Source organism: Nelusetta ayraudi, unplaced genomic scaffold, assembly GCF_046127955.1.
Source record: "Nelusetta ayraudi isolate G7.1 ecotype Tasmania unplaced genomic scaffold, CSIRO-AGI_Nayr_v1 ptg000053l, whole genome shotgun sequence".
Classification (NCBI taxonomy): Eukaryota; Metazoa; Chordata; class Actinopteri; order Tetraodontiformes; family Monacanthidae; genus Nelusetta; species Nelusetta ayraudi.
The window spans coordinates 5,532,501-5,543,877 of NW_027466103.1; the positions used below are offsets into that span (position 1 = coordinate 5,532,501).

Sequence of the window (11,377 nt, forward strand, 5' to 3'; positions counted from 1 at the left end):
ACATATAAAAGGGGTTTGAGTTTCCCTCACTTAGAGCAGTGATTGGATGGAGAGATATTGTTCAGGAAAGTGGCTGCTACTCCGGCCCTGGTGGAGCCGCGTCGTGCGTGTGTGGCGCTGCTGCTGGGGCCGGAGGAGGAAGCAGAGAGCAGCGGCGCACATGCAATCCTTATCTTGTCTTGATGCTTATTTTATGCCAGCTTGCCGGCAGCGGCGGGGACTTGAATGTGCTCATCCCCTTCCGTTCGCCCGCCAGCCAGATGGGCTTCAGATACAGCGGCATTTTGTTGCACTGCAGGATCACTGACCCGCCTCTGTCTCTCTCTTCCCAAAATTTGATTTGGTCTTATCGTCCGCCGGTCTGCACTGGCAGGCTTCCACTTCACAGAGCAAGTTTATCCTGCTGTCTGTTGTCAGCAGAGTGGTTCCTGGTTTTAGGTGTGTGTGTGTGTGTGTGTGTGTGTGTGTGTGTGTGTGTGTGTGTGTGTGTGTGTGTGTGTGTGTGTGTGTGTGTGTGTGTGTGTGTGTGTGTGTGTGTGGATTCACTGCAGCTATCTGCACGTAATCTCAACCCTCATTCGTCACCTGTGAAAAAGGCCTTGATAAAAAGGCCCATTCATTAATCTAAAAAAAAGAAAGCATGGTGACACTTTATAATAAGTACATACTATTAAGCGTTAGTTAAGTTATTAGTAAATACTGAAAGAATCATTTATAAATCAAATTTCTGACATGAATACTCATTAATATGTACTTAAAAAAAAACAGTAGATGTTATATAAAAACTCACACATTCATTTTCCAATACATTTTATTACTAACACAGTCACTGAATAGATGAGCTTATTAATGAATAGTAAAACATTTACAACTGTGCTTATGAACTACATAATAATGAGTATTCATGTCAGAAACATGATTTATAAACGATGCGTTTAATAGTGTTTAATAGTGTGTACTTTATAAAGTGTTACCAAAAGCATTTATATTAACACAACCACTTGGAAGGAGGCAAACAAAGTTTACCAGCACGCATTGCTGGTTTATTATTTATTTGGTTTGTATTTTGTTGTGTTTCACAGTATTATAAAAGACATGATGTCAGGGGGAAACAAGGTTTGCCAGGTGACACAGAAGTCGGCTGTTTCTTCCTGCAGGGCAGGCCGTCCAAGCCAACTGGTCTGATGACATTTTTCTGTTTGTCTGTTTGTGTTTGTCTGGGAGCAGCGACAGTCTTGTCGCGCTCCTGGTGCCAAACGTGCCAACTAAAGAGGCGTTCTCTAGTTTTCTCACCACTGGGTGCTGCTAAATCTCACTCGCCGGGCCTTTAAATGTGAGGATTCAAATGTTTTTTTTGTTTTTTTTTATCTGCCCAAATAATAATAATGTAAAAGATGTGACTTGTGTGAAATACTCCTTAGAAGGCGTGCTTTCATTTGTACTTTGTTCTTAATGTAAATATTCACTTGGTGTCGCTGACGTGATGCTTCTGGCTGGCGAGTTGGTTTGATGCACTACATGGAGAAACTGTCTCTCTTGTCTCAATCACAATGTGATTCTTTGCAGGAATCCTCTTCTCCACGCTGGTGTTCGGTCCAGCCTGCGGCTTCATCCTGGGCTCCGTCTGCACAAAGTTCTATGTGGACATCGACACCAGTAAGCACCACCACCACCACCACCAGTAGCACTAGCAGCATCAGTAGCACCACCACCAGTAGCATTAGTAGCACCAGTAGCACCACCACCACCACCACCAGTAGGACTAGTAGCATCAGTAGCACCACCACCAGTAGCGTAGCATTAGTAGCACCAGTAGCACCACCACCAGTAAGACCAGTGGCACCATCACCACCACCACCAGTAGCACCTCCAGATGTAGCACTAGTCGCACCAGTATCACCAGCAGCACCATCAGCACCATCAGTAGCACCACCACCTCTGTGTCTTTCTTCCCCCTGTTTCTGTTCCTGCTGCCTCATCAACTCATTCCTCCTCTTCTCCTCTCCTCTCTCCTCCCCTCCCCTCCACGCTCCGCCGTCTCCAGGCAAGCTGACCATCACGCCCGAAGACCCGCGCTGGATCGGCGCCTGGTGGGCCGGCTTCCTGCTGTGCGGAGCGCTGCTCTTCTGCTCGGCCATCCTCATGTTCGGCTTCCCTCAGAGTCTACCCACCAAGGAGCGGGAGGAGGGGCCCGACAGCGAGCACGCCATGCTGCCCCCCTCGCTCAGCTCCGAGCACGAGACTCCCAGCGTCAGCAACGGAGCGCTGCGCTCCAGCGAGCCGGTCAACAGCGCCACCTGCTGTCAGCAGCTCAGAGGTGAGACCGGAGCCACGCCGTCACTCAGTCTGAGCAGTTTGCTTTTTCATGTTTTTTTTTTTTTAAATATGAATAAAATAAAATTGTTGAAGTTTGCAGCACAGCGCTTTACATACAGTTGGTGTTTATTTCAGTGTTATATTTTAATGTCTTTCCTTTTCCTTTGCTACATAATTTCATATGTATTGCTCATATATTTGATGTCTTGAGTATGTATCTACAATGTACAATAAAGATAAAGAAAAAACAGCATGAGAAGGTGCATCCAAACTTCTCTCATGTATTTACGCCTCCCTTTGTGTTGCAGTGATCCCCAAGGTGACCAAGCACCTCCTGTCCAACCCGGTGTTCACCTGCATCATCCTGGCCGCCTGCATGGAGATCGCCGTCGTGGCCGGCTTCGCAGCCTTCCTGGCCAAGTACCTCGAGCAACAGTTCAACCTCACCACCACCTCAGCCAACCAGCTGCTAGGTCGGCCCTCACACACACACACAGCGGCGTGACAAAACAACAGTTTTTATTTTTTTGTCCTTTTGACCGGAGCTCTGTGTTCTTCCGCAGGTATGACTGCCATTCCGTGTGCGTGTCTGGGGATCTTCATGGGTGGCCTGCTGGTGAAGAAGCTCAACCTGTCGGCGCTGGGAGCCATCCGCATGGCCATGCTGGTCAACCTGATCTCCACCGCGTGCTACGTCTCCTTCCTGTTCCTGGGCTGCGACACGGGCCCCGTGGCGGGGGTCACCATCCCGTACAATAACAGGTGGGAACGAGGCCAAAAAGACACTTTAATTGTTCACCCATTGAGAGCTGAGGCTAGATAAAAAAAAAAAAACTAGATTAAGAAGTAAACACTAAACAAACTACACACTTACAACTTTTTCAGAAAGTCTAATAGTCTATAGAATAATTTATTTTGCAGCCTCTCTAGCCGATAGAAACTAATTCCAAAGATTTATGGGAGGTTAGATTACTACCTTTTATTGTATTTTTTTAAAATACATTTTTCATTTTTAGTATTCTATTTTTATACTCTTTTATAACTGACTAGACTTTATACTTCACACCTTTTTAATTGTGTTGTGCTTGTGTCTGGAGAGCCAGAATCTCTCAAGGGATCAATAAAGTATAATTGAATTGAATTGAATTGAATTGAATTGAGACCTTTCACAGCAATACAGATTTTTCACTAAACTGAGTGCACTCAATAAACTAAATAAAAAGAGTGACAAATTCCAAAAACCTCTTGTTTGCGCATCTCAAGGTGGAAAGGCTCAGCACGTGGAGAAAAAAAAGCACCAATGTTCATTTTTAAATGAATACAAAACAAAAACAAAGTGAAACTCAAGTAGTAGTGAAAACTGTAAAACAAGAATTAAAAAGAAAAAACATGAAGAGGTCCTTGAAGAAGGGTAGAAAATCAAAATGAGAAATGCAAAATGTCACCTGGAAAAAACCTCAAGCCTCTCAACGGCACCGTGGCCTCAACAAGCCCTCCCGTCGTCAAAGCAAGAGATTCTTTCAGCAACTTCCCGCTTTAAATGGGCAAAGGCACAAATTAGTCAAGGGTTGGAGATAAAAAAAAAAAAAAACACATTTTTCTTTGCATGCGTAATCGACTTTACGTGCAGGAAATTGCAGAAAATGTTCTCCTTCAGCACTGTGCACACTGAGTGAGAATCAAAGTGTGCAGCCACATTTAAAGGCGTTCAGAGGCGTCTCGCTGTTGGACAGGGTCCAGATTCACTGCTCACTCAGACCAGCTTTGCTGCAAAAGAAGGCCCAATCAAGTATTGAGTCCATAGAAATGAACATCCTTTTTCTGAAAACATCCTTTTTTGATGGGTTTTATCGATGTTCAGATTTTCGGAGACACTGAGTTTTATTTTTATTGTTTTTCCTTATCCGTAAGCCATCATGATCAAAATTACAAGAAAACAAAATCTTAAAATATTTCACTCTTTGTAATCATTCTATGTAAAAGAACAATTTAACTTTCGACAGGCAGAAAACTTCGAACTGTGTCACGATATTCAACATTATTGAGATGCACCCATACCTCTGTTTTGTTTTGCACTCTTCTACGCGTTCACTTCACATCCACTGAGGGCAAAAAACCACAGACTGAGAAGGGACAGCAGAGAACATTTAATTGCAGCTGTTTCCCGTCTGTGCAGAATCACACACAGGCCTTCTGGCGTTCTGATTCAATAACCCCAAGTGTCGCCTGCTCTAGGACAAGGTCTAGCAGCACTGCTGCAGTTTCCATGGCAATGTTGAAATTGGACCATAGATCAGTGGGATCCCTTTGATAAAGGCCCGAGAGCGCTCATTCGATTTTTTTTTATTTATTTATTTATTTCCCGGCACCCTGCTGCTGCTGCTGCTGCTGGATGTGCCGCTCGACACTCAAGCTCTCCGTCTCCCCGTCTGTGTGTGCAGGACCCTGGGTGGAGGCCTGGCTCCAGAGGCCCAGTGCATCAGTCAGTGCAACTGCTTCACCTCCTCCATCAGCCCCGTGTGCGGCTCCAACGGCGTCACCTACCTGTCGTCCTGCTTCGCCGGCTGCAACCACAGGGGCAGCATTCAGACGCCGTCGGGCACCATTCAGGTAAAGCCCCAATCTGTCCTGAGACAGGCAGGAGGCGGCGGGGAGGAGGGTGGTGTGCAAAATATAGGGAGGGTCGCCCCCCCCCCCCTTCGGCCCCCTTGATTAACCCAAGAGAACCCCTGAGAAGCCTCAAAGCAAAATTTTAACGGGGTCTCGTGTTATTATTGTCACTCGTGGTCACTAAAATGTCTTTAAGATCTTCTTGTCTCATATTAAACTTAAAAATATGTGTAAATTTTTGCCAATTATTGTGTATTCCAATATTGGGTGCGGGGTTGGGGTGTAGCTGAGACTTCCTCTGCGATTGGCGGTGGAGTCGCAGATGACGCAACACCTTCTCTTTGAACTTATTCAAATGTTGGCCAACCTTGATACTGGAGTTCAAAGGCAGAGCGTGTCGGCGTTTCATCGCCCCGTCGTCTGAAATCACTCGAAGCCTCCGCTGGTCCATACAGCGTCGAGCGGCCGGCCGCAGATTGTGCCTTCGATATTCACATCACACGCTGGGAGTGGGAGGAATTCCTCCCACTGAATGGCAGAGGTGGTAAAAGTATTCACACTCTGGACTTCAGTAAAAGTATTGTGTAAAAAATATGTGCAGGTTAAAGCACCGCTTGCTCGTCGGTCAAACACTGCATACGCATGATCGCCCCCTTGAGGAGAACGGTTAGAAATGATTTAATCACGCTGAGAAATGATGCGTCTGCTCAAAAAATAACAAATCTGATTTTTGTTGGTATGATCTTGACAGGCCGCACAGACGTGTGGCACGGGCCGCATGCGGCCCATGGGCTGCGGGTTGAGTACCACTGGTTTAAAAGATACAGTTTGTATCTTTTAAACCATTTTAAACACAAGTAAGCAGCAGGTCTTTTCCAAGATTAGAAGTAGAAAGTACAGATACTTGTGTGCAAACGTAGGGAGTAAAAGTAAAAAGTCATCAGGGGAAAAAAAATACTCACGCGAAGTACAGATACCTGGAAATCCACTTAAGCACAGTAACAACGTATTCTCTCTCTCGCTCTCTCTATCTCTCTCTCTCTCTCTCCCTCTCTCTCTCTCTCTCCCTCCCTCTCTCTCTCTCACAGAACCTGAGCGGGTGCTCGTGCGTGTCGTCCGACAGTAAGTTGGCCACGGCCGTGCCGGGGAAGTGTCCCATGCAGGGCTGCCAGGAGGTTTTCTTCATCTTCCTGTGCGTCATCTGCGCCTGCAGCCTGATCGGAGCCATGGCGCAGACGCCCTCAGTCATCATCCTCATCAGGTACTCCTGGACGTGCGTGCATGTGTGTGCACCTGAAGTGCAACAGCAGGACTAATCTATTATTCCATGTTTTGTTTTTCCCCTCAGGACTGTGAGCCCAGAGCTGAAGTCGTACGCACTCGGAGTTTTGTTTCTTTTGCTGCGACTTCTTGGTAAGAGTTTCGACCAAATTGTACCTTGTTGAAACGGGAGGCAAAGCAAAATGAATGATTTGAAAATATCATTGTCATGTCAATGTCAATATCCTGTGAGATCAAGGTATTTTATGCGGGAAAGACCTGATTAGAGACTAATGGGAATGGAAAATTACGGGTTAGTTAAAGTCATAAATGCATTACAGCTGCTTTCCGGTATCTGTGTGTGTAATTCCAGATTCTCACGGATAAACAGCCTTACAGAATTGATAACATGCAAAAACATAGACAACCAGAGTGCTGTTTGTGACATCATGTGTATATATGTATTTATATACATATACATATACATATATATATATATATATATATATATATATATATATATATATATATATATATATATGTATATATATATATATATATATATATGTATATGTATATGTATGTATATGTATGTATATATGTGTATGTATGTATATGTATGTATATATGTGTATGTATGTATATGTATATATGTGTATGTATATGTATATATGTATATATATATATATATACGTATATTTATATATATATATGTATATATGTATGTATATAGTATATGTACATATATATGTACATATATATATATACATATGTATATATGTATATACATATTTAAATAAACAAGGTATCCAGGTTGTCAATCACTTGCCAGTGAACTACAGTTGCCTGTAGTTCACTGGCAAGCCAAGACGCTGCAATCTAAAACTAACCACTTTGATGTGGCCGTTTCTTCTCCAAACTCTCCAAATATGACTCACCTAACTTTGAATCGGGATGCAAACGATGAGAACAAAAAGTGATGTGATGTGAGAAGCCTTATTCTAACGCGCCGGCGCTGCGTCCTGTGCAACAGGCTTCATCCCGCCACCACTGGTCTTCGGCGCAGGCATCGACTCCTCCTGCCTCTTCTGGAGCACCGACTGCGGCGAACAGGGCGCCTGCGTGCTGTACGACAACACGAAATACCGCTACCTGTACGTCAGCCTGGCCATCGCCCTGAAGGGCGTGGCCTTCCTGCTCTACACCACCACCTGGTACTGCCTGCGCAGGAACTACAAGAAGTACATCAAGAGCCACGAGGGCCACATGTCGGCCGCCGAGTTCTACCCGTCCCTGACTGAGGGGCCCAAGCTGGTGGACAGGACAAAGTTCATATACAACCTGGAGGACCACGAGTTCTGCGAGAACATGGAGTCCGTTTTATAATCGAGTTCCTCTGGGGTGGGACGGTGGTGGGGCAGAAGAAGAAGAGGAGGACCGAGGACCTTCTTCTTGTCGTTTAGGATTTCGCCCTTTTTTCTGGAGAGGACGGAATGAGAAGTTTTCTGATTTTTGACAACAGTGGCGGCGATCTAATTAATTAACGGCCCGTCCAAGTCACATGGGAAACACTCGGCTCAGCTTTTTTTGTATTTTTTCTTTGCCACGGTCAAACTTAGTCGTTTACATATGGCCGAGATGTCGTCCTTCGTCGACCAAAGTGCTGTTCGGGGCTCTGTCTTAGTTGATTATCACAACTAGAGTTGCCATAATATTTATTTATAGGCCCGTCGTCGTCTTCAGCCGAAAACAACGTTTGGTGACAGTTTTCCCTCTCGGCCGGCGCACTGTGTGCTCTGTCCACCGGGGGGAGAAAGGCTGAAAAAGATGAGATTTCGCATTGAAAGCGGAAAAAGCTGAAAAAGCTGAAAAAGCGGTTTTCAATGGGATTTTTTAAGTTATTCATAGTTGCCAACTGTTGTCGGACTGCTAGTAAATCGCGGCAGAGGTCAGAGGTCGTCGTCCCTGCTGCGTCTCGTTTCTCAAGTCTGACTTCCTCCGTTATCAGACGGAAGCATCTTGATTTCCGTCTGATTTTATTGCCGTCGAGACGCCGACCACACAAATCGTGCAATTCATCGGCACGTCCGGAATCGCGAACGTGTCCCGTTGCTGGGTTGTTTTGTTTTTTTTTGTCCGTTCTAGCTTTTCGCTCTGTTTCTTTTGTTTTGCGTGTCTGTCTTTGCATCCGCAGAGTTAATTCAGCCTAACATGTCTTAATGATAAGGGATTATTCGCGCAAGAATGTCGATTCTATTTTTTGTGAGAGCGTTAGCGGCGGAGAAAAGAAGAAATCAAGAGTAATGTTTCTTGTGTTTCGTGGAGATTCAAAGACCTATTGGAGTTTAATATATTTGTGTCGCTAGGCTCAGAGCGTGTTGTTAGATTGTATTGGATGGCAAGAATATAAGTGACGCCATCTTATCTGAGATGTGTCAGTGAGTCCGATGCCACAAGAAGGTTTGGCACAGTTCAGTTCGTCGCCTGTTAGCAGTTGCGTGTTCTAGTCCAAAAAGCAATGTCTGTGTCTTTGAACCTGTCAAATCTGGACGCAATGTTTCAGAACCGCTTGAGGAGACTTTCTACAATGAAAACTGACACTTTTCTTCCTGGACACGTTTGAGAAACTTTATTTTGCAGCTCGTGTGTCTGCAGCTACAGCTCTGACTTTGTCTCTTTTCTTACACTTTTTGGATGGCAAAATATCATTTATTTTACTCTGGAAATAAATTATTTTTCAGAAAATAGATGTAAATCATTGTGTTCTGTCATGCTTTTTGATTTTTTTTTTATGCTACCCCCCCACCCCCGTGTTGACATATTGTGTTCGGCCTTGTTGGATTGTCCTAGTCTGGTCCTTGCGGCACACAAATCACACTGAAGTTTGGACACAACACCGAAACCATTGCGTTACACTTTCAGAAAACTTTTTGTGTTTCAATGTCAATTGAAAACGAACGAAAGCAAAGTTACAACAAAGTATGTCTTTGAAGATCCGCAGGATTTAGCTCTTTCTTGATTTAAAACACTGAAAAATGGATGAAATACAGCTAATTTATTACTATCTTACCATTAATGTAATATCTTAAGTTTGGCCGGGCCTGATTAAAAAGCTTAACGGGCTGTAGTTTGCCCATGCCTGTTTAACTTAAGTGCCACATTAAGAACAAGTGAGTTCCTCAGCCGCGGCTGATTTTATATTCTGGGCGGCGCGCTTAGCGCTCACTCTGCGAGACATTGAGGTACGGAGCTGAGAAATGACTGAATCACGGCGGCACATTTTCATTCACTCAGCAGATTTAGGGGCCCGCGGGTTTCGGCAGTCAGTCACCGCTCCGGAGGAGGCCGCTGAGGAAATGGCAACGCTCGGAAATGCAATGATTAACTCGTGAATATTCCCAGGTAAATCTCGCCGATGTGTCACCCTGAGAAAATACGGCTGTCAGCGAGCGGCGTGGCCGGCCATGGCGACGGCGATGGCGAGGCTGAGTGAGGGGGTTGACGGAGTGCACCGCTCCCCCGCAGTCTGGCAGGTTAATCCATCCACCGCTTTGCCATCGGGGCCGTTCAGCAGCCGGTTGAGCAGCTCAGCAGCTCACAGGGAGCTGAAAACCTGCGAGCTCCACAGTACAAATCAGAGCTGAACAGTACAAATCAGATGCGTTTTTGTTTTGTCAAATCAGACTGAGACCACTTGCATATGTGGTCCAATATCAGATATTTTTTACAGTGCGACTTCAGTGTGAATGGTCTTGTTGCATTTTTTTCCTAACTTGTACCGTACTTGCACAGCGCAATTCTGAGTTGGAGGAAGCAGAACCGGCAAACGACAAAAGTATTCACATTCTGTACTTCAGTAAAAGTGTGTGTGTGCTATTGTACCACACAAGTGTGGCAGACACTGCTGATGGAGCACACACACACACACAGACAACCTCAGGTTACCCCTCTGACTTCAGATCAGGCTTTGCAGGGAAAGGCATCGCAGCAGAAATGATAATACCAATATTAATAGACATTGTACCGTCTGTTTAAATCGCGGTGGTAATGGTGACACTCCCTGTTCCCACGGACCCACCAGGTGGTTCTGAAGTCCAATATTAGCACACACACAGTCTTGGCTCCCCCGCTGGTGCTTGTCACATCAGATACACACCAGACACAACTGTGAGTGTGATACACTGCAAAGTCCTTGTTAGAGAGCAACAGTCACGGCTGTGTTCTGTTCCACTTCAGAGACTCGGGCTCATCACAGGCTGGAACAAAGCGGCCACATTCGGAGGATTTTGTCCCTCTGAAACTGTTGCAATTTTGTTGAACCCAAAGCTAAGATTTGCAGTTACGTACTTGGGCCCTTTTTTCACAAGTTAAGTTAAGTGTTTCATCATTTCTCGATCTCACCTAAGCCTGTGCTAGTCAACTGACAGAAAACACGTGAAGAAGCGCTGGGTCTTTTGCAATAATGTTCTGCATCGCTGAAGAAGAAGATAGAAACACTCGCTCATGAGAGTCAGCAGGGATTCACCGATACCACTTTTACAGATGACTACAAGTATTTGCTTTACCTAATAAGGTCATTACACATTAGAGAATCTTAAGACATTTCCACAGATGTTCTGTTATTTGAACAAGATTCATCAGCATGTATTTCGACAACAGGGTGACTATCACAAGTTTCACTGCAAACTCAGAGTTAACAGAATTGTCATATACATACATATGCAACTGGTATCGGTGTCGTTCGTGGTGTTGGCTCGTATTTTACGAGTACGAGTAGAGTACTCAACCCCAGTATCGGTACCGATACCTGATACTGGTATCGGTATCAGTGCATCCCTAGTCAGCAGTAAAGCTAAAACACCACAGTGTTGCTGTCTCTTATTATTGTAATGTGAAAATGCCCCCCCCCCTTGTGATTAAAAAAAAAAACACTGCTGCTGCTGCATCAGAGCTAATTTCTTCAGCAGCAGATGGGCTTGTAGTAGCCGTCTGGCCTTCTTTGTCTGCTCCTCCTTCAGCTGTGCAACATTTGCCTCCCGGTTTTCAACTGAAAATAAAGTCATGGTTTACTTTGAAAATACTCCCTGCTGGAGGTTGTCGAGGTAGATGAGGGATGTTTCAGACGGTTCGACACTCCCAAGGAGACCCCTAAAGTGTCCGCAGGCCCCACATGGAAAATTTATTGGACTAA

At 45.0% G+C, this 11,377-nt stretch overlaps 1 protein-coding gene across 1 annotated transcript in view; it reads left to right on the forward strand.

The window, feature by feature from the left end:
• Positions 1-8,941, forward strand: part of slco3a1a (solute carrier organic anion transporter family member 3A1a) — a 36,090-nt gene extending 27,149 nt beyond the window's left edge. Inside the window, exons 3-10 of the mRNA XM_076037947.1 lie at positions 1,567-1,656; positions 2,045-2,317; positions 2,625-2,789; positions 2,880-3,078; positions 4,758-4,926; positions 6,015-6,187; positions 6,275-6,339; positions 7,220-8,941. Of these exons, the coding sequence (XP_075894062.1) occupies positions 1,567-1,656; positions 2,045-2,317; positions 2,625-2,789; positions 2,880-3,078; positions 4,758-4,926; positions 6,015-6,187; positions 6,275-6,339; positions 7,220-7,572 (1,487 nt within the window). The 3' untranslated portion in view covers positions 7,573-8,941. The remainder of the gene's footprint in view (positions 1-1,566; positions 1,657-2,044; positions 2,318-2,624; positions 2,790-2,879; positions 3,079-4,757; positions 4,927-6,014; positions 6,188-6,274; positions 6,340-7,219) is intronic.
• The last annotated feature ends 2,436 nt before the right edge of the window (positions 8,942-11,377 follow it).